Source organism: Larus michahellis, chromosome 11 (assembly GCF_964199755.1).
Source record: "Larus michahellis chromosome 11, bLarMic1.1, whole genome shotgun sequence".
In the NCBI taxonomy this organism is placed as follows: domain Eukaryota; kingdom Metazoa; phylum Chordata; class Aves; order Charadriiformes; family Laridae; genus Larus; species Larus michahellis.
This window is the reverse complement of record NC_133906.1, coordinates 17,125,595-17,149,019: the sequence shown is the minus strand read 5'-3', so window position 1 is coordinate 17,149,019 and position 23,425 is coordinate 17,125,595. Positions and strand designations below refer to the sequence as shown.

General features: G+C 45.2%; 1 protein-coding gene across 4 annotated transcripts in view; it reads left to right on the top strand.

Annotated features, from left to right (window-relative positions):
- RASGEF1C (RasGEF domain family member 1C) overlaps positions 1 to 23,425 on the top strand; it is a 76,432-nt gene that overhangs the window by 41,898 nt on the left and 11,109 nt on the right. For 3 of the 4 annotated variants that reach the window (XM_074603851.1, XM_074603850.1, XM_074603847.1), the window contains 8 exons: positions 4,538 to 4,720; positions 6,372 to 6,494; positions 9,071 to 9,208; positions 14,313 to 14,525; positions 18,206 to 18,280; positions 21,888 to 21,983; positions 23,054 to 23,156; positions 23,258 to 23,337. In XM_074603851.1, coding sequence (XP_074459952.1) covers positions 4,544 to 4,720; positions 6,372 to 6,494; positions 9,071 to 9,208; positions 14,313 to 14,525; positions 18,206 to 18,280; positions 21,888 to 21,983; positions 23,054 to 23,156; positions 23,258 to 23,337 — 1,005 coding nt within the window. In that variant the 5' untranslated portion in view covers positions 4,538 to 4,543. The remainder of the gene's footprint in view (positions 1 to 4,537; positions 4,721 to 6,371; positions 6,495 to 9,070; positions 9,209 to 14,312; positions 14,526 to 18,205; positions 18,281 to 21,887; positions 21,984 to 23,053; positions 23,157 to 23,257; positions 23,338 to 23,425) is intronic. The other variant, XM_074603848.1, reaches the window with a different exon arrangement.

Here is a 23,425-nt window from a genome sequence, read left to right as displayed (position 1 = left end):
AGCCACATGCCCTTCCATCTCCCACATGGGAAGCCCTGTGTAACGGAGACCAGTCCCAGGAACAGTCAACCCTTGAATTGTCTTTTTTCAAGTGGTTCAGAGACATTTTCACATCTCTAGGTCTAAGTCCTGTAGAGCACAGAGGTAGTTTAAATGCTGTATGTGTGCAGCCACCTGTATCATACTTTTGCATGGTGGGGTGTGGAAATCTGACCTTCACTAAGATCCCCTCACCAGCAGCACTCCCTCCAGAGCACCATTTATCAGAGTGGTCCTTGAGGGCACACATTGTATTTTACCCTTGTCACTGCCACCAGAGCCTGTGTGCTGTTAGCAAAGCATCTCTGCTCCTTCTGAACCCACAAATATGAAATCTGCTTTTAGGACCAGTGAATAGCAGTATCTCTTTCCAAAGTCAGGGCACTAGCCCTCCAGTATGTTGATTGCTGGAAATTTCTAGGTCTCAGTATGTATAAGAGCAGCAAAGTGAAACTTTGGTGTTTGGCTTTTTCTGACGTGATAAGATTTTCCTGTATTCAGCAAGGCTGGTGGATGCTGGTCCTTCGGCTGGTGTATTTGTAAGGTCTCTTACCTCTGTACAAGTCCTCTTGAATGTAGCAACAGGTCAGCTCACGTTGCAGCTCTCTGCCCAGAAGGTGAGAATTTGTGTCTTTCTCCTCTACCCAGCTGCTCAGCTTTATGGCATGTGGAGGAACTCAGATGCTCCATCATCCTGCAAATTTTGGTTGAAATTGGCATCTGATTCCCTTCTGAAATAAGAGGAATGGCAAAACACTGTGTGTTGAATTGCACTGAAGCTCAGGGAAGCATGTACCTGCTGAGTTTTCACATGCTTAAATCTCATTAACTTCAGGTTAAGTCCAAGTGGTCTTCAAGTGAGGTTTTGGGCCATTTTTACCGCGTGTGAGCTGTTGTTTCCGGGAAAAGTGAAAAAAAGTTTTTATGCCCAACACGGACTTCTTTACAAATATCTCATGATCTGGAATTTATTTTTACTTGCCATGGTTTATATCAAAAAGCCCAGAAACAGGGCAATACTGCAACAGTTTGAGAAAGATATGTGTTAGAATCACAGGAAGTTAAGGAGAAGGGACCTTTCATGGCCGTTAGTCCAAGCTCCCACTTCAAGCAGGGCTAACTTCAAAGTTTACTCGGGTCCTTGTCTGGTTGAGTTTTGAAAATCTCCCAGGATAGAAATTGAACATCATTTCCGTGTCCATCTTCCAATTTCACTCAGTGCTCAGGGGAGGATTTTCTCTTACGTTCAACTGGAATTTCCCTTCTGCATCCTGGGGCTGTTGCCTCTCATCCTGTCACTGTGCTTTTCTGAGAAGGGTCTGGTGCTGTCTACACCATCTACTTTTTCCGTCATCCAAACTACCATCAGTACAATAACGTGCATCTCCTTGAGGTTGTTTGCTTGTTTGTTTTCCTCTCTCAATGCTTCCCTTGTTGTTTCTGTGTTCTGTGAGTGATTGTCAGCATAACCTCATCTTCTGCCTACTGTGGGCAATCGCATATTTGGACTTTCAAAGCAAGATCTTGTTTCTGTTTAGTAGTTTTGAAAAGAATACTTTGGAAACTGCATGAACAGAAAAAAAAAATTAGGTGTCGTGAGCAGAGAAGCCCCTGTCCTGAATTCCTGTCTGCCAAATACTAATGTTAGTTATTGTCAAGCTTAGTAGTGCAAGAGGTTTTTAGTCTCTGTGCAGTTGGCCATCATCCTACTGTGAACGTAAATGTGTCAGTTAACAGGGACCAAAAAGGCATTAAGGTCTCCTTCGGTGGCAAGTAAGGTGGCAACCAGGCACCAGCTCAGATGTGATGCAGGCCTTGCCCAAAAACTTGAAATTAGACCAGGAACTTCATAATAAAAAGTCAAATTTAATTTCTTAACAATACCCAAGATGGATGTCTCAGTGACAGTTGTACTGCTGGTTTTATTCAGTTTAAAGAAACAAGGTAACTTTTTCTTAAGAAGCATTACTATGTATTTCGGCAAGATTTCTCATGTAGTGAGATGCAAAAGTTCAGACAATATCCTGTTTAGATACGTTTCTATTTGATAATAAAAATGACATTGTCAGTGAGGGCTTGCACTGAATAAATTATTACTTTGAGTTGTGTTTTACACTGAAGCCAGGATGTGTCCTGTAAGTTCACCGATGTTTTAACTTTTCCTCATCTAGACAGCTATATGTCCGCGAGATTTATTTCTTGATCTATATGGACATGCAGTCCTTCTTGGGATTATTGCCATAGAAACAAGATGTAACGTAGAGCGTGTTAGAAGTAACAAATGGGATTTGGCAGTCTTTCCCATTTACTACACAGAGTCTGAGCTGTGTACAAAAAGCAGCAATTACTTGCTCTTGGAGCCTTATTAACAGGCACATCTGCACGTTCATTAAAACTAGATACTTCAGCTTCCGTTCGGGCTGGGATGACATTCAGATATTCTGGTGTTTAAACTAAGCTAAAATCCTTGACATCTATTTTATTTTTCAGTCAAGGCAGGAATTTGTTGGGTTTGACATTTTGGTTCCTCTTGGTTTGATTTGAAATCCCAGAGGCAGCCCGTGCTCCCCGCCCGTGTCAGCCTCCCAGGAGGAGATAAGAGGCAGTGACCGAACCGCTGGCTCCCAGGGAACGGTCCCTCCTTTGAAGGATGAAGTCACCCAAGTTTTGCTCCTAGAGCCTGATCTCCCACAGTGCTGGGACCCAGCTCCCAGTCTCTCCCAGGGCTTCACACCCTGCCTGGCTTACGGGCACGCTGCCATTCTCGTCCTTGGTGGCACAAGGTGGCTCTGAGCTGGCAAGTCGCAGCAGCCTGAGCGTGGGGGAGTAGAGGGGTTGTGCCAGGCAGAGAGGTGCTTTTGCTGGAGTAAATACAACCCATGTACGTGTAACTAAAGCTGAGCTGTCTGAGTCACAGCACATATATGTGAGGGAGAAACGCAAACTTCAGTTTTGAAGCCAAATCCGTGGGGCAGCTTTTGAAGTTGTGTGGGATGGTAGAGAGGCAGAAAACCAAACAGAACAGGGTAAAGAATAGGGCAGAGAAATATATTGGAAAATAAGGCGTATCTGCTGACTGCTTGTGAGGGAGCAGCAGCAGGCTGAGGCGGAGTGGCAGGCAGGCGGTGTCAGCCGGTGGCCCTGTGCCTTCCTCCGTGGGAGGTCGGTGCCGCCTCAACCGGCCGCAGGGTGCAGATCTTGCTCTTCCAGCAGGAAGAGATTATGCTCAGGAGGGAGAGATGGAGTCCTGGGAGAAGTGTTGTAGCTGCACAGGGGAGTAGAGGTTGGCTCTAGGACACATCCCTTCCGTCATCTCTTTCCCATCCTCCCTCACACCAAGTAAAATCAAATTTAGAAGCAAATTGTCAAGTCACAGGTCCCTTTGCTGACCCAGGAGTGAGCATGCTCTGTCCTTTTCCCAGTCCACGTCCTGTGATGCTGCCTCTAGCTGAGAGTGGAGCAGTTTCTAGTGGGGATTTCAGAGGCAGCTGGAGATGCTTTAAAGCTCTCAGGGCAAAATCTGTCATCCCCCCTGCACCAATTCAGACACAAACTAACTTTACTCAGCAGAAGAAACATTTAAAACTGATTGTAAGCCACAAAATTGAGATGGAGCCTAGAATGAAACCCAGACAGCCCAGAAAACCGAAATACAGGGAGCTTGAAACTGGGCTATGTGCTCCGAGTTTGCCTGGCCTCCTTTTCAAAGGTGCTGAGGACTCTGCATCTCTAGTGAAGCGGATGAGTGCTCAGGATCTTTTTGAAACATTTATTTAGTGCCTAAGTATAGATCTAGGACTGACTAACTTCAGGCTCCAAAAATAGTGCAGGTGTCTGCCTTCTCCCTCTTCCTCATTTCTCTTTTCTTTGCTCTTTAATCTCTTCTTCAGCTCCCACGTTCTCTGTTCCCTCCAACTCCTTTCATTTTTCCATCCTCCTCCAGTTGACTTTGGCTCCCGCTGCTACCCCTCGCTCACTCTGATGCCTCTCCTGTCCCATGGGAGCCGCAGAGCATTTCTCAAGGTCCATCCTGAGCAAGCCTGGGGTGCCACCCCGTTTCTCTCCCTCTCCCCGTAAATCCTCCCGCCTTGTTCTCAGCGGGACAGAGGTTCAAGCCAACAGCTCTGATCTGCTCAGGAACTTTTACTCAATTCAAGTCCCAGGTATCTCACCTCTCCTACGTGGGACTGACCAGGGCTGGTAGCAAAAAGGAGATCAGCACCGAGCTCTCAACTGGAGTGAGGGCCCGAAGCAGCTGCTGTTCCTTTCTGGCCCAAAAGCATAAATCTGAATGTCCCATTTTCCTGCGTGTTTCCCATTGCAGGCATGATCTGCCATCGACGACTATAAAAGAGGTTATAATGAAGCGATGGCATTAATTTTGTGAACAGGAAGCTCTCATTATAGGCTTGTGTTTTTCACCAAAATCAACCAGAAGACAGATGTGGCTGTGAATCTGCTGGATCTTGTCCCTGACGTGAGTTTCTCTCTGTTGTAGGAAGGCATGCCCCAAACGCTGAGTTCTACCAGTATGTTTACCCCATGTGGCTTCAGCCCTCATCTACATACTTCAAAAGAGGATGAACAAGGAGGATTGATCTTCCAGGATGGAAACCTTACCTCAGCATCTCTGGATGCTCTCATTCAGCATCTGATACCTACCACTGATTACTACCCTGAAGTAAGCAATTCACAGTATAATAAACAGTTTAATTCTGATGAATTGGGGCAGCACTTTATGCAAAAGTGCAAATATGTAAATTTTGAATTAAGAGGGCTAATTTAAAAGCTGCATACAATTAAAGCTTGGTAAATTGATGCATGGCTTTAAATGCTGTTTCACTGCTCTATAATTGTTCTCATGAAAAAGCAGATCCCAAACTTGATACTGCCTTTAAATAGGAGAAGGGGGGCGGGGGGTGGGGGGGAAACTGTGGTGGTGATGAATTAGTGATATAGCAGTCGGAGCGCTTCAAAAATAGCGGTGCATCTCAGAGAGGTTTAGATGAACACTGAAGCAAAAAACTTCCAAGTCTGAACTGGCATTAAATTAGCTGAAATTCAGTAGCTGCTGAAGTCATCCAGGTTTGTCTGCTCGTACGAGGCACTCCCTCAGTGACAACAGAGACGCTCCTTCTGATGGGTTCACAATCTGCCTCGGGTTATATTCACACCGACCCGGCAGTCACTGGACAGCACAGTCCAGATCCTAATCCTTGCCCCATCAGTGAATATTCGGCCTTTCTTCACCAACACTGTGAGGATGTAAACTGGAAGCAGGTTTATGGTCCTGCAAGCCATTGAATTCACTGGATTTTGCACGTCCTCAGTGGAATTCAGGACGGAGTTTAACTGGAAGACTTTTAAGTGCTAATATATCTCTATGGAAAGGCTTGTATTTCAAAGCACAGAGTAGCATTGACTTCTGGGCAGTTTAGAAGACTACGAAAGTTATCAATGCAGAGCAGACAGCATGTTTTAAATTACCCACAGCTCAGTTTCTGATCAGCTAAAAATAAGTAATAAAGAAGCATATCAATTAAAAAAAAAAACAACACAGGCAATAAAAATAGGTAATAGACAGATTAGGCTGTGAGATTTTCATTAAGCAATGTGTGATATGTAATATTATACCTGCTGCTCAGGAGCATGGCTAGGTCTGGGGAAAAGAAGATAATTCAGGCGCCAGGAGGGGTCAGGATGCGGACAACTGAGGATTCATGCATATATTTTAAATTCACTGTTGGAATACTTTAAATAATCCAAGGATTTATTCAAGAGTCCTGCTTCCCACAGCTTCACAGATGTGGGACTGTCTATGATATGGCTTGGTTGATAGAAATGAATTTTGGGGAGTTAGTAGAATAAAGGAAACATTCCTTAAAACAGGCTGGGTGAGACCTGCAGGGCTACAGCAAGATGTGGCTAATCTGGGGGTCTGTGATCTGCAGCTCACAACCCAGTACAGCAGAGAGATGCCCGAGTGTCTACACATTTAGCTTTCACTGGCCTCCGTGCATCCCTGGCTGTGCTGTCTCCTATACCTGGGCTCGCTCCTGTAGAGTGACCTACCCACTGTCTTCGCTGGATGTTTGCACAGGGTTTGGGCAAACAAAGGCTGGAATTGGATGCTGTGGAGCAAGGAGATGGTGCCACTGCCTCCTGCACCCACTGTAACCAGTTCCATCTTCAGGGTCAGGAATCCTTACGTCTTTTAGACATAAAGGTCTGTCCCAGTGGAAATGTATAAACCATGGAGTTTGGGGCTTTTATGGCTAATATTACCCACTGTGCGGTTGCTTACAGCAGGTCTGCTTGTTTTTCTCCCACAGAAAGCCTATATCTTTACATTCCTGCTGAGTTCCAGACTCTTCATCGAACCGCATGAGCTTTTGTCCCGAGTTTGTCACAAGTGCATAGAGCAGCAGCGGCTGGACGACCCCGTGCTGGACAAGGTTAGTTTATCTTTACAGCAGAAAAATGTGAGGTATTTTCAATGGGCAGAGAATTCTGGGCTGTGGTGTGTGTCCTTTGCCTCCTTTGGATCGAATGAAACTTTCTCATAAAGGATGACGGTTGTCGCTGAGATCCTGACGTTGAGGCATCCTAGTTTCCATGTCCAAGAGCAGTGCTCCAGGCACTAGTCACTTCAAATCTTCTTCTAATTTTCCCTTTCCCCCCTGTCTCAGTCTTCCCAGGTGACTTTACTTCTTAACTTCTTTAAGGCTCTGATGAAGCCTGCGGGATGCAAGGAGGTAGGATATAAACTTCACACACCATCAATTGCAGATGTCAACACACCACTCTCCCGTTTTTACTTAATGCGTCTGCCCTTTTGCTTTGGTGCTTCTGGTACAGTAATATTTCCTCTTGGCCTTACCTGTCACTTTGAACACTACGTAACAGCATGCAGCTACCCACTAACCTCCCGTTGCTGGCACTGACAGACCGTCCGCACAGCCGTGCTGCAGAGCGGCGCTGTCTGGCACACCAGGGACGAGCTGAAGCAGTAGTGAGGCCGTGACAAGGTAACAGAAGAGAAAATCCAAGCTGTTACTGCGTCAGCACTCCTCCTCTTTTGCCCTAGGGACTGTGCAGACTGATACAGTGTGTAACAACACATGTGTATCCTCTGGCAGTCCCGTAGACCCTACGGTGGAGATGGATCCCGCTGGATTCTATTCAGTGCTGGATTCCACCCAAGCTCTCCTCAGTGTGTTGATGAAGACCTCTCCAGTACATTACCTGGAGCAGGAGATGCGTCTTCAGTGCAGTGGAGGGAAGAAGAACGTGCATTAGTTGCAACTTTCCAAAAACCCCCAAATTCTGAAATGATTCTCAAGATCAGCCTGTCCAGCTTTGAAACTATTTTTGGCATCAAATACTGAATAACCAACAACTGAACGCGTGTGCTTGGTTTTGCCCAGGCAACTGGTTGCATGAGTAACAGGAGCTCTGCCCATAGTGACTGCGGAGAGCCACCCGCCAGGCTAGATAGAAACCTGATACTTGGGTTGACCCTACAGTCCATGTTAATAAAAATACCTGTTTGAGCTGCAACATTCAAAACAACATTTCTGAGGTGCGATGGGTTCTGTTCTCTGATGCTATGGCAGATGCAAATTTAGGAGGATTAAAATGTCAGCATTACAAGGTTTTGCTGCTCATTAAACTTTGCAAGAAATGAGAACTGTTATCTTATTACGAAGATCTCCCAATCTGCCTGAGGTGAGTCTGCATTTTGGTCTAGCCTGTGGTAACGCAGAGTTGGTGGGACACGGCTGATTTTGTGTTCCTGAGAGTGGGGCTGACTTTGAAACTTTGCACACAAGCGACCTCCCATCCCCTGCATTGTGTCCTGTGTGTTGCACAAAGTCCTCTCCTTCAATTCGTCATAGCAGTTTACACAGCTGGAGCAAATGTCTCCCCAGACCTTTGTAGTTTCCAATAAAGCTTTCCCTTTAGCAGCCACCTGCTGGTCTTTGAGCATGAGCTTAATGCTAGCTGACAGCAGTTATTTTTAGAGATGTGGTTCATTGAAACCTGTTGTTGGTGGAAAGCTGAAATATGCATTTTAACCACCTTGGTTTGAAAAGCAGAGAGCCGTGGAGCTCAAGAGTATAATTTTTCCTGATTAGAGGGTACACTTTAGCTACAGTACGTAGGTTGCAGAAGAAGGCTGTTTGTTTTGGTCTGGGTTTTCTGTAAATAAAAATGCAGTTTGTCATTTAACGCATTTTCCTTTTCACGTGTTCTTGGATAATGGAGAATGGAAGCTTTGGAAGCAGCCCCACTGGCCGTCTTTTGAGATAATACTAGTGCACCAACTGAGCTGTTCCCCACATTTCCCTCCTTGCCCCATATCTTCCTGACCATTCCCACTGCTGCATCCTCAGTAAAGTGGGCCTCAGCTGTATGTTATGGAAGTGGGTGTCCTTGTCTTATCATGACCTTGAGCTCATGCGGGCAGAGAGCAACGTGATCAGTAGCCCAGGTAGAGTTACTAAAGTGCTGTCCGTCTTTTCTTCCTCATGTTACATCTGACAGTGGTCACTAAGCAGTTTATTCATACAGCCAGAAAGCAAAAGACTCACCTCTTTGTTGGTCAAGAGATACATTGCAATCAATTTTTCAGGAAAGGATGAAAATGTAGGAGGGTCGTAAGTACAAAAGGGAAGAACATGTGGTTCAAATGAGCAAAAAGGCCAGATGTTTTTAAAAAAGGTATAAAGGTTGCACCAACAAAATGTCTATCCAACCATAAACTGGCCAATTGCATGTGCAGAATATTCCAATCTGCATGTAAAACAGATGGTTGTGCATGCATCTAAGTACTGGTATATTTTGCATGCCAAAATATATCATTTGTGCACCACACTATTTGTTTGCATGTGTGCAGATTTTGCAGGTGCAACCGTCAGTTCCTTCTTTGAAAATCTGGCCCCACCTTCAGTGAGACACATATTTGCTGGGATACTTTAATGAGTAACCATGTTTCAATCCCTGTCCATCATTCTGGTTTCCATTTCAGGCACGGATCAGAAAATTTGGCCCCAAAATCTTACAGTTGCTGACAGAGTGGACAGAGACATTCCCGTATGACTTTCAGGAAGAGCGGATGATTGGCCATCTGAAAGACATGATTCACAGGATAGCCCCGTGTGATGAGGTGAGGATGTCTGACCTGGCATGTTGTGTCGAGATGTTCATTTTCCTGATTGGTCTTCCTCTTCCTCCATTTGCCACATTCTCTTCCGTGCCCCTTCCTGGGAACTCTTACAGTTTTGTTCTCCTCTAACAGTTAAAAACTGTAGTAGCTTCCCTGAAAGCCACATCTCTCAGTTTAGGTACCCCTGTGACAGTGACATGGGGACACATTGGAGTGACCAGTGGAATCTATCTATTATCTTACCGGAATTGTAAGAGAATACCGTTCCCATTTTACAGATGGAACATCTGAGGCACAGTATAGTCGGAATGTGGTGGTCACAATTCAGATGGCAACAGCGCTGTGATCTCCCAGGTTACAGCCTAGCAGAGGAGTGAAGTATTGTCACCTGAGACCAACCGTCCTGGCCAAGCGGTGGCTCAGGGAGTGCTCCAGGATGTTCAGTTTAGCGAATGAGAAGCGGAACAAGCAGCCAGTTGTCAAATGATTGCATTGGGGTGCTAAAAAAGATCATCAGTTGCCTGAAAGTACCAGATGAAGGCTTCCTTTCTCTAAGAAAATGAGTGGTTATGAAAGAGTAACTACCAAAGGGTGTTTATGGTCCTTTTTAGTCTCACCTTCTCCATTTGCTGATATCCTTGATCACCTGTGCCGAAATCTAATTTTACATTCTTACTTTACACGTCTTCAGTCTGGTAGGTTTTTTATTAAAAACAATTTTTGCATTTTGTCATCTTTTTCATTAGTGAATCTAACAAGGGTTTGGCTTACAATCTAACAAGTGGGTGGCCTGCTGGGCAAAACTCAGTCTAGATGGCTGTATGGTCTTGGTGTTCAAATGCATAAGCCATGTGTGCAGCAGACTAGGACACAGTAAATGGAGTCTCTGGGAGACCTGCTTGCAAATTCAGGTGGCTGAATCCCATAAATTGGTTCAGAAACATTAAAAATACCACAAAATCCATGCAAATAATAAGGATAAGAGCAAATAGTACATAGAGAGTCTTTAATTACTTCTAGGTTAACCATGGGATGTGGAAGAATTCAGTTCCATTGGCTACATCAAGGCCTGGCTTTAGGCCACAGATGGGTGCAGTTCAGTAGAACAAAAAGCACGTACCTGTGAGTCCAACGAGAGGGGTGGAGAGAAGAAAGAAGGAATTAGCAGGGCTGCAGCACAACGGAAATGAAATTGGACCCTCCTACCCACATGAAACACGAGATAAATTGAAGCAGCTGCTCTTGGGCTGGGCTGGCATCACGGCTGGCACTTTTGGCTGGCTGTAGGCTGGCATGGATTGGCTGGCTGGGCTGGCCAGCCCGTGGGAGAGAAGGGGTAGGAAGGGAAAGCTGCGTCACACTTCAATGGAGGTGAAGGAACACAAAGGACTTTCAGAAGGAACCAAGGTGGCCTCAATTCAGTTGACCAGAGCAGTAAAATGTCTCCCTCAAGGGGAAGAGGCAACGAACCTGCTCCTGCCAACCACCAAGAAAGGTGCCTTGCAGCCCGTCAGCAGCTGAAGTGAGAGAAACCTGTACAGACCCACCAAAATCATGTCCACTGGGAAGAAGGAACCAGCCAGAAGGGCAGAGAACGGGGGCTTTATGGATGCTCTTTAAAAACAATAGCTGCCCTGGTCAAGAGCCATAGATGCTAAAAATCAACTTTTTGCATACAAAGCGATAGTTTATTTCCCTAACCTGCGCAAGTGCCACACACCTTCGCTCTGGAGTGGGCACAGCTGTGTACCAATGCTCATGGGTGCCCTGGGGGGCAAATCATTGTTTTTCAAATATTACTACACAGTATAATTGCAAGTGATTACGCCTCAGTAAAATCAATTTAAGACACAGCTGTGAGTACAAATTTCCTTTTTTAAGGGACAGCACGAAAGAGTGGTGGTGCCCATTAGTTGTTTGGAAGAAAGTTGTTGCCATTGTGGATCATAGAAATTAAAAATTGAAAGATTTGTGAGGTCACCTAGCCCATGTAGGTTAATGCAGGATTTTCCCCTGCAGTGTATGCTCTTGTCCTTTGTAGGGTCCACTTTCTAAAGGCTCTGTGATGTGCTTGTAAAGGTGGTCATGCTGAGAAGCATTTCTTAGTAAGTGCTGTGATTTGCATTTAGAGTTAGAAATTTTAATTAAAATTTGAGCTCCTAAGCTACCTGCTGAGGCCTGCCGTCTTCAGAGGAACTTTCCTGGTTAAGAATGAAACATTTCCTTTAAATATTAAACAGTAGTATGCTTCTTTTGACTGTTAATGTGGCAATGAAATGAAACTGGTTGACAGAGTCCAGCATGCAGCCCCTGTGCAATGGGGGGTCACTTTGTAGCAAGGTAATTACCAGCATGTTGAAGGTAATGAACAATGTTGTTTTCACTTAGTGAACATAGTTTGAGGAAGGCAGGAAATACTTTTAGAAGGGCAAAAGCAGGATTTTTTTTCTAATTTCTCCCCCAACAGGCACAGAAAAGCTTTCTAGGCAAGGGTGCACCCAGCCGATTTTCCATGAGTCTCTTCAAGAGCTCTAATTTCTGAATAATCTTTTTTGTGTCCATTAAATGTCTCTCTCATTTCATTCTTTATTAGGTGGTTGGCTTACCTGAGTCTTTGTTTACTGTTTTCTATATCTGTATTATTATGCTGTATTCCCTATTAACTATGTGAAACTAGATCCCTTGATAAGGATTTGTTGAAAGACTGGCTAATATGCATGTCTTTCAGCCAATTTTATGCTGCTTTTTGGCTTTTCATACGAACAGCGAAGAATTTGATAACTGCACAGACATGGCTGGCCTAAGATTTCTTCTCCAAACTCCTTTTTGAAAGAGAACTGGGTTTTTAGCTAGAAGTTTTTTAGCCAAATATTTTATGTTCTGTAGAAGACTTGGATTTCAGTGCTGTGCCTCCCCCCCTGCCCCAAAGTGAATTCCCCTGTTTACAAAATGTGTTCACAAAATACCAAATATGTTGCTATTTGAGTTTCCACTGAAAAATAACATTCTATTCATAGAGCTTGATACGCTATGCTCAGATCTGCAAACACACCTGGATGTAAACCAGAGAAATATTTAGACGGTGTTCAGTAATTTGGGTCCAGGGCAGTCTTTGTAAATCAAAGGTGTGACCATCTGCTTGAATGAGGAATTGCATGAAGAAGGCCAGCAGTCTCTCTTCCTTGCAGCTAGTATACGTCAGGAAAAGATGAAAACGAAAAGCCTGGTTTTTAATTTTCTAAAAATTATTTAAATTCTTTATTTTTACATCTTCCTCACTCAATTTTCACTCCTCCTGTGTGATTTGCTTCCAAATAGAACATGCGTTGTCATTCTCCAGGACAAGTCCCTCCTGCCTTATAGGTACTTGCTTCATTTTGGACTTAGCAGTTCTGTTTTGCAAAAAAAGCCTGACTACGACCTGCGTATCTGGCCCATGCTCCGGCCCAGCTTGAGAGAGCATCTTCCTTGAGTGAAATAAGAGGTTCCTCAGCAATGTGAAACCTTCTGCTAGAAAAGCTGTATGAAAGTTACAGTATTGCAGCAGAAGTTGAAGTACTTGGGATGTTCTGATGGTTTCCAGCCTCAGACTGTGATGGAGACAGGGTAGAACTGAGCACATTATTCTTACTGTGAAGTAGTAGGAGATGCTACTTCCAGCGTGCAGGTGGGATCCTGTGTAGGTGAGAAGAGCAGTGACTCTGGCTTCGGGTACCTTGAACACCTAAAACACAAGTGTGGTCAATGCCTAACGCTGAAGACTATCCACAGTCTACAGAAGACTGACGAAGACGAAGGCTGTGTCTAAACCATGGGATTCATGAGTACTTCCAAAGACTTCGCTTGGGCTGCGTACAGCTTGGGATGCAACACAGGTGTGTGTTGGTCTTTGTGGGAATGCACGCACAATCTGGCCAAGTCCCTGTTGCGATGATGAGGAGTGCGTGGCGGGTGCCAGGGTGTACATCTGCCGCACAGTACAGATGTAACAGAAGAGGCCTTCATGCCAGCTCTGGTTTCACACTGGCAGATTACAAACTGATGTTACTGGCAACTTCATGTTAGTAAATTCTGTTTGGATGGGGAGTGAGGAGTTATTGCACTTGTGAGCAGCCAGAGGATCTCTCCACTGTGTGTCTGTGCTGGAAGAGAAGCTGCTAGTAGGCCAGCCTGCAAACTGTTTTCCCAAATGACCATGCTCTTTGAAAGTGAGCACCCATTGCACCCATGGCTGCTGCTCCTTTTTCTGCCTGGGAAAGCCCATGAGGGCATGTGCCTCAGCAGGGTATGTCCAATGCTCCACAGGAGGCTTTTGCCCAAGGACATTTCCAATTAATCCTTGTCTTTAGAGCCCATCCACCAGTTCGCTCAGTTGTCTCAGTTTTATGATGCCAGCCTCCATCAGTCATGAAGAGTTGAAGGCATTTCTTTCTGCGGATCCTTCATGGCCAGTGGCTCTACTCATTGTCTGTAAAGAGCTGCTCCAGCTCGGAAACAGCCTGAGCAACTTAGTAATGATCATCCTGCTGAGCACGTGGCTGTGCTTGGAATGCGATATGAGCTTCCTTGAGTAGCAATTAACATTTTGGATGTTAAATACTCAAAGCTACATGATGCTCAGACCACTCCAACTGGGTAGCAAGCAGCAGCATGCTTCTGCTGCTCTCAGCTCAAAAGGATGGAGAGAATAGCATTAGAAACATTTCTTATTCCTAATAAATAAGAGTTGAGGAGACACCACTAACAGGTGGAGTTCTCAGCCAACACATAGCGGACATAAAGGATAGGTACCGAATGCTGCTGTGCTCCAGAGAGCTGCAATAACTCCTCTGATCCTGGTGTTGGCAGGAGCATGTGAGTATCGATGCCAGCCCAACCCACCAGTCCTGCCTGCCTCTGCTCTTGACTGCAGTCTGTTTCTGTGGTCCAGAGCACAGAACTGTAATTAAGCCAACTGGTTATTCTGAAATAGGCTTGTTGAAAATAAAATGGTAACCTGTTGCTGGCTTAGGAGTATTTTACAGAAGGGAAAATTCAGCATAAAAACACTCCTTTGTCGAATTTTGGGGGTGATTTATGTTTCTTTCTCTCCCTGTCTCTCCAGGCCTACTGGAAAAAGATGAATCAGCTTTTGCAAACCCTGAATCAGAAGCTTGCAACCCTCAGCCACAGGCAAGAAGGGATTGTCAAGATCAGTGCTGCTGTCTCTGATAAGCTGGTTGCCTTTAAAAGTAAACCTCCATCAATTCAGAGGGAAATCCTGAGCGTCTGCAGTGACCCTTACACTCTGGCTCAGCAGCTGACGCATGTGGAGCTGGTAAGTGGGAATGGTTCCCAACTTCTGCAGGCAGAGATATTATTTTAAGCCATCAGCTGCTAAGTATTCCAGACATAACTGAAAAATGTCTGCACTGCTGCAGCACATCCCGTGCTGTATCAGCGCTGCAGCAGGAGCAGGGTTTGACAGGTTAAGAGGTGCTTTGGAAGCAGGCTATATATCGGTGTTCCTGTGCCTCTTGGGGCAGGTCACTTTACTTTTTCAGCTTGCTTATTTGTGAAATGTGAGTCATTGTCCCAGGAAGGTCAAGGCGTTCCCACTTCTGTAAGGTGTTCTGAGCCCCACAACCTGAGGGTGTTGTTGAAATGGCTGCTCTTTAGCCTTTTTATTAATGTGGAAGAAATTTTAACAGTTCAAATCTGCTCCTACAGATCCACAAAGCATCTGAGTTCTCTGATGTGTTTTTCATTCTTCCCTTTGGGACTTCATACATGGAGATTCAAGGGTGTGCAAATTCCACCCCCACGAAGTCATAGAATCATAGAATCATAGAATTGTTGAGGTTGGAAGGGACCTTTAAGATCATCGAGTCCAACCTTTAGCCTACCCTGACAAGAGCCACTTCTAAACCATGTCCCTCAGTGCCCCATCTACCCTTTTTTTAAACACCTCCAGAGATGGTGAATCCACCACCTCCCTGGGCAGCCTATTCCAATGTTTAATAACCCTTTCAGTGAAAAAATGTCTCCTAATATCTAATCTAAACCTCCCCTGATGTAACTTGAACCCGTTTCCCCTCGTCCTATCACTTGTCACCAGGGAGAAGAGGTCAGCCCCCATCTCTCTACAACCTCCTTTCAGGTAGTTGTAGAGGGTGATAAGGTCTCCCCTCAGCCTCCTCTTCTCCAGGCTAAACAACCCCAGCTCCCTCAGTCGTTCTTCATAAGGTTTGTCCTCCAGGCCCCTCACCAGCTTTGTAGCCCTTCTCTGGACACGCTCCAACACCTCAATGTCCCTCCTGTAGCGAGGGGCCCAAAACTGAACGCAGTACTCGAGGTGGGGCCTCACCAGTGCCGAGTACGGGGGGATGATCACTTCCCTAGTCCGGCTCACCACACTATTCCTGATACAGGCTAGGATGCTGTTGGCCTTCTTGGCCACCTGGGCACACTGCTGGCTCATATTCAGCCGGCTGTCAACCAACACTCCCAAGTCCTTTTCTGTCGAGCTGCTTTCAAGCCATTCTGCCCCAATCCTGTAGCGCTGCATGGGGTTGTTGTGTCCCAAGTGCAGGACCCGGCATTTGGCCTTGTTGAACCTCATACCATTGGTCTCAGCCCATCGGTCCAGCCTGTCCAGATCCCTCTGCAGAGCCACCTACCCTCAAGCAGATCAACACGCCCGCCCAGTTTAGTGTCATCTGCGAACTTACTGAGGGTGCATTCAATCCCTTCATCCAGATCATTGATAAAGATATTAAAGAGAACCGGCCCCAGCACCGAACCCTGGGGGACACCACTTGTGACTGGACACCAACTGGATTTAACTCCATTTACCACCACTCTCTGGGCACGGCCATCCAGCCAGTTTTTTACCCAGCGAAGAGTACACCTGTCCAGGCCATGAGCAGCCAGTTTCTCCAGGAGAATGCTGTGGGAAACAGTGTCAAAAGCTTTGCAAAAATCCAAGTAGATAACATCCACAGCTTTTCCCTCATCCACTAAGTGGGTCACCTTATCATAGAAGGATATTAGGTTTGATAGGCATGACCTGCCCTTCACAAACCCATGCTGACTGGGCCTGATCACCCTGTTCTCCTGCATGTGCCGTGTAATGGCACTGAGGAGGATCTGTTCCATGACCTTCCCAGGCACCGAGGTCAGACTGACTGGCCTGTAGTTCCCCGGATCCTCCTTCCGGCCCTTCTTGTGGATGGGTGTCACATTTGCTAACCTCCAGTCAGCTGGGACCTCCCCGGTTGTCCAGGACTGCTCATAAATGATACCAAGTGGCCTGGCGAGCACCTCCGCCAGCTCTTTCAATACCGTTGGTATAAAAAAAGTCCTGCTGATGCCCTCATTGGACTGCAGTCCACTCTCAAACAGGCTGTTGATGGTAATTGCTCCAATTGCAGTACCAAGATGTTGGTCAGACTGTTGTGTTGCACACCCTTCTCCCAGGTTCAGGTCCTTTGTGTAGACCTCCTGGATGTTCAAAGAAGAACATAAAACGTTGCTGCCATCTGCAGATCTCTTGATGCTGTAATGATTCCCTGCTGCCTGTCCTCCTGTAGACAGTGTTCATCCTTGAGAGGAAGGCTGGAAAAACAAACCATGAAATGGACTGTGGATTGGAGTGAATATCATGGAATTGGCCTTAGGAATTCTGAAGGTAGTTGATATTCTATTTGTCAAGAAGTGGAATAGCTCAGAAACCCCGAATTTAGGATCATCTTCTCAGCTCGGTTAATTTTTAGAACATGCAGCTTTGGCTCTCTTTGCTTTATATAGCTTAAGCCAGAGAGTAGAAGTCCTTTTGCCTGGAGTTTTTCTCTTGCTTTTCTTTCTTCCTCCACAGTACAACTGTCTTCCAAGGGGAGATTCCCTGTAACCAGGGCACTGCTGCACTTTTAAAACTGATGCAGCCAGAGGTTTTCATTCCACTTTACTGTAATCAGTGGTCTCTACCTTCTCTTTCACTTACTGCATCCAGTACACCAACTACTCTGCACTAAAACTGTCTGATGCTTCTTTGGTAGTAAGAATTATTTGCTATTTATTTAATAACAGTTATTTGTTAGTAAGAGTCCTGTGCAGTTATCAGCGGCAAGGTGAGAAGCCAAGAGAAGTAGCATGGCAGTAGCCGTAAAATTTTCACTTAAGCAAAACTACCATTGATTTTATTGTTGCTTGAGTGTCCTAAGTTTGGGCTGTAGGAATTCCAAAATACCTCCTCTGAAATACCTTTGTGACCTACAACCTACTGAAAATATTTTTTTCTAATAAACGTATTTAAGGGAATTGAAAAGCCTATTAAGAAGGCCAGCGGTGTGGCTGGAACTGCCAAGTTTGTTCAGGAGCTGGGGGAGATGGCCTGTCTTTCGCTAAGTGAGATCTGGATGCTTTATTTACTCTTGTTTTGGTTAATGCCTGGGACACTCTTCAGCGTAAGCAAGGCCTTTAATGTAAGCCTGTGCATCTTCAATGCCTTTTTTCCCCAGTGGCACAGAGCCACCACCCCAGGACATCACCTGAGCTTCACTGGGTAGGGAGGTAGGGTCAGAGCACTGTGTGTGCAGACGAGGAACGTATTGCTGTGGTTACCAGAGCACGGCATTGCTGCCATTGTAACAGCTGGGAACAAGGCTATTGAGTAATGCTGGACCACAGCAGGTCTGTGATGACTCCAAGCACAGAACTGAGGTCTGCTGGCTCCCAGATGGGGCCTTGTGCATCCAGCACCTTTCTGTCTGTGCAGTGGAGAGGGCTCTTACTGTGACTTGTCAGTAATGAGATGTATTTATTCTCATTTTCTTCTTTCTGCTGAAATAACTCTAATTGTTCTTATGAATTTTAATGTCTGGTGCTAGTTGGCTGTCTACCAGTTCAGTAACACCATTCAGAGCTGACGGATAATGGGGATGTCTTACCAAGAGAAACAGAAGAGATTCTGGGGTGGTTTCTTATTTCTTCTTCTCTCTGTTTTCCCCCCTCTAACAGGAGAGGCTAAGTCACATCGGACCTGAGGAGTTTGTGCAGGCATTTGTCCATAAAGACCCTCTGGATGGTACCAAGGTATGATTTGTCCGCATGTAAAGTGTCTCCTGTGATCACTGTTTGTTCTAGATGAACTGATGTGATGAGATCCATAAGAGCAGGGCCTGGGGCACGGGTTGACCATGGCTAGGCCAACTGATGACCTGTATTCTCATGGCAAGGATGGGACCTGTTGGTAGAGCTCGCACTGGCAGGTCATTGCCATTCCTTCCTGGTGAGAGTATGTCCTAGCCTGAGACTGGCCAGCACCCTGATGTTCTGCTTTCTGGCTTTGTTCCTCCTAACCTGCTAGATGGCTTGCGGCTGTACGCAACCAAGGAATGTCTGTTCCCCAGTGTTGGAGGCGTAAAGACTCTGGATGTGATGTAATGCCCATAGTGTGTGCCCAGACACCACAGTAATGAGTCAGTGCGTCATGAATCAACATACTCTTCTCTCTCTACACAATAGCTTTTAACCCAAAGCACCGCAGGGAATGGAGTGCCTGATCAGGGCTTCATCCAAAGTCCGTGGAAGCCAGTTGGAGTCTTCCCACTGATTCCAATGGGGTTTGAAGCAGCATTTCAGTGAGTGCCTCAATAAGGAAAGAGACTTCCTGGCTGGAGAGGGAGTGTCAGAGATTTCACATACTGCCAGAAAAGAAAGGGAATGGAAAATTCTTCCCCCAAACTGCATATGGGCTCCCACTGAGATCATACATCAATGGCAGAATTTCATCATTGGATGCTGAACATAACAGGAAGACCTCTGTTTATAGTGCTACCCAAAGAGCACCAGAATAGCTTGTGATGGATGGATGGATGAATAAAAAGTGCAACATTGGACTCTTTCCTTCTCTTATTTGAGTTACGGAGATTCTGCAGTTGGTTTCAAGGAGATGGGAGTGGGCAGAACTGGTGTTTCAAGTATTTTGAGCATTGATCACGTCCTTTAGGAAGGAACCCCAAGGTAGCAAAGATGTGTCAGAGACATGAAATATCAAACCAGCCACAGTGAGATTTCATCAACCTGCTGCAAACATGAGGGACAAGACTGAAAATGAACAGTCGTCATTGTCTGTATCTAAGTAAAATGAAAGAAGTCAAATGAGGGCACTAAATTTGAGTGAATTTTGGAAGAGTGGGAGGGAGGCAGCAGTGAGTGAAATCAAATTGCACAAAGCCATAGAGGAGAAGGGATGCTAAGAAGAAGGAAATGTTCAGTAATAACCTAACATACACACAACGGCTGCAGCTGTGTCTAGAATTACAAATGCAGGGCCAGCACAGAATGCCACAAAGATGTGAAGAGAAATTGAGGTTACCAAGTAAACGTAAGGAAACATCAGCTAAGGTGGACAGGAAAGATTAGAATGAGAGGCGGAGAGCCTGAAAATAATGGTGGGATGGGAAATCCGAGCAAATCATCTTGATGGACTATGACGAGCTAATTGACAGTTATGCATGTTCTTCAAATGCAAATCTGCCACTGAGGTGCTGCCCAATAACAGTTCTGTGACTTCAATGAAAAGCATAATAACAGTGAAAATACCAGGTGCAAAGCAGGCATGCGCCACTGCATTGTCTTTTAAGGTCAACGCAGTGTCTTCCCCCAGGAGGATCTACTTAGTAAAGCAAAACTGCCGTAACATTTTCACACAAGATGAGGCACTAACAAACTATTGGGCTTCAAGTCAGCAAGGCTGATGAAAGCAGAGGTAGTCTGGAACTTTTCTCCACCCTTTTTCCTGGGCTGACCAGAGGTCCCAGCGATGACTTAGAGCCCCTGCAGGAGGGTAAGGTCTAGCCCAGGGCGGGCTGTGGGACCTGGCAGAGCATCGTGCATAGTGACACAAACCTTACGTGGAGTGACATATCGTTCCCCGACCCATGAAGAGCACCCCTGTTAACTGCAGGGAATTGGCTCTGGGCTGAATTCCCTCCAGCTGGAGATCATATTAAATATCTTTCTTGCATGAGGGTTTCAAAAGGCTTCGCTTACGAATGTTTATCAAGCACTCTGAGTTGCAGATGGAAGATGCTAGGGAGGTGATAATATTGTTGCCATTTGTAAAGCTTAACCTTTAAAAAGCAGTCTGTTTCAGCTTTAGCTGCTGCACATTTTTTACAAGTTTTGTGGTATTAGCTGTGGTTCTTGTGCCGCGGCACAGGACAGCAGTGTTGAGAAGGAAATGCTATATTCAAAATAAAACCCAGGTTTCATGTACTTTTTTGCTATAATGAGGAACAATACCACAGAGCGCAAGAAAAGCAACTGCTGTGGATAAACTGGGGCTGCTTTGGGTCTCCTTTGTTTGATATTTACATGCTGTTTGCTGACATTTAATTTTGAAATGCTTTTAAAATATGTTTTTTACTTTATGTGTGGTCTACTCATCAAGTGGCTAGGAATGTCAGGCTTAAGATTTGCTCCATAGCACGGTACTGTGGTATCTGTTTCTAAACATTCCTGTATACAGCATCACGGGTGAATATTTTCTTACTTTGTATTACCTTGGGAATCATACAAAGCCCATTTCTTAAGGGGTTTTCGGTACTTGTTTAACGTGAATCATATGGGTAATCCCATTGACATTAATGGATCCGTTTTATGTATTGTGATTTTCTTCTTAGTGGTGTGTATTTATGGCAGCTCTGGGAAATAATCATCTTAATAAAACAAAAAAAAAATCAGTATTCTCTGATACCCTCTAGTGGATGTTAATGAATGTTCAAATAAATCACGTGGACTCTAGAGAGCAGTGTGTCCTAGATGGACAGTCTAAGAATTTAGGGCTGGGAAAAGGACTTGAATTCTTATAATCCCAAGCAACATCTTCAGGCTGTGTGAACTGCCTTATTACTCCGCTGAAGTCAAATTATCTGTTGATGTCAAAGGAACGGGAAGAGTTCAGCCAAGTATCTGCTCCCACAGCCTGTATCGGTTATGGGAATTTATGTTAAGTTTCATAGGAAAAAGTGAAAAATGTTTTTCTTGTAATGGCTTTTATCAGTGAAGTATCTCTGGCACGTAAGTAACCTGTTCAAGAGCAGCCGTCAAGACACGGCTGGTCACTGGAGAGCCTATTATCCTGAAAACTCAGTAAGGGAAATATGTTTTTTTTTCATAAAGAAGCAACTAGGACCGTGTTTTCTCTTGCTTATCTCTTGTTCACTTCACTAAATTATGGTCCGTCCCCTCCAGAAGAGGGCTGTGGGTGACTGCATTTACTGAAGTGAAGGAATTCCTGGAATCAAAGCCACAAACCGAGCGTGCTATGGAAGACTGTGCTTGTCTTACTTTTTCTGCCTGTTCCTGTTGCTGTCTGAATCCTGCAGCGCCCCGGCTGTTAATATCCCAGTGAACGGGGGTCAGCGCAGACTGTGTCGGTGAACACGTGCTGCAGGCAAAATGGGGCTGTTTTCTAGACACCGGTGTGAATTGTGCAGTGTGACAGTCTCAGAGAGACCCTCTGCATCTGCCACCCACCTACCCACTGACTTTTTGAGAGGGGCCCTTAATGCAGAGTCTTCCGTGTGCATCGGAGAGAGGTGGCCAATAATTACCTTTGTGTAGTATTTATCTAAGCGATCAGGCAGCTAACTGAAACACAGTTATATGTCTTTCTGTGCTTTTTTCTCCCCAGACTTGTTTCAGTGAACAGAAGAAGACGAGTAACCTTGAGGCCTATGTGAAATGGTTCAATAGACTCTGCTATCTCGTAGCAACAGAAATTTGCATGGTAAGCGAAAAGTACCTGGCGTGTTTTACCACATGCCTGAAGTACCAGTTTGGGATTTTACATTAATGAGCAAACCTGGGGATTTATTTCTTACGACCTAGCTAAGCATCTGATGGTGAGTTTTACTAATATTGCACTCGCAGAAGCGACCTGATAAATGACTAACATATTGCAAAACAGAGCTGGCGACACACAGGGGATGCGCTCTTCTCTTGATGTAGCAGGAGCACAGTGTGGAATAATGAACCCTGCAGGGAAAAAGAGAGGAAAAAACGCCTTGAATTATCCTGTGAGATTTCTGCTGGAAAACATTGTAGTGGAGCAGTGTTTGTTATCTGTCATCCTAAAGCTCTCTTGTGCATGTGCGTTCCCATAGCATGGCTCTTTGTCCTGCTGCCCGTTACTGTTCCTGTGACTGGTCGATTTTTAACTTGGTGGTGGTTTTAGCTCATTTAACTTGGCCCCATCAAAATGAAATGAACGTTTTCTCCTTTGAAAAGGGGGCGGAAGAGAGGAATAGTAATTGTATAAACAGCCTAGGCAGCCTGTGACTCAAAAGCGTTACCATTTGAAGATTGTCTTTAGAAAAGGTGGGGTGTTTCCAGTCCAGTTAAAATGTGGATTTAAAATGCAAACTCCCATTTGTCCTGGCCGACTTGCTGAAAGGGCCAGAAGAGGGGAAAGGGATTAATGCAGTGAAACAAAGTCTTTCTGGGACAATGATGCTGCTGTTATATGGGTGTGAAATCCTGCCTTCAGGAAAGCCCGTGCTGATGTGTCGACTGACTTGAGGGAGGCCAGCGGGGGGCTGAGCTGCTGCAGGGCTCTTGGGCTGCCTGTTCCAGACTGAGACATTAACTGAGGCAAGCCTGGGAGCTGCCGGGAATTTCTTCTGTGTCACTGCGATGAAAGCTCTGATTTTTAGAGACTGCCAGTCAGCAGTATCCACTGGATTGCTGGAACAGAACTGGGGACAGTGACTGATAGCAGATGCATATGGAACAAATACCTAAGATGCCCTCCAATTCTGCATGTGCTTATTACAGATATTCGTTTATTTTAATTTGCAGCCTGCAAAAAAGAAACAGCGAGCACAAGTCATCGAATTCTTCATTGACGTTGCCCGAGAGTGCTTTAACATAGGGAATTTTAATTCGCTGATGGCAATCATTTGTAAGTACAGCTTCTAACCAGACCTCTCCATCAGCTGCCACAGATGAAAAAGGAAACCTGACTCTGATCCCTGGCTCTCCTTTCTTCTTTCTCGCTCTTAGCTGGAATGAACATGAGTCCAGTTTCCAGGCTAAAGAAGACTTGGTCAAAAGTGAAAACAGCCAAGTTTTTCATTCTTGAGGTAAAAAAAAAAAAAAAAAAAGTGCTGATACACTGCTTGAATTATATATTCTGGGTTTTTTTTGTTTGTGAACGTTCACATTGTGATC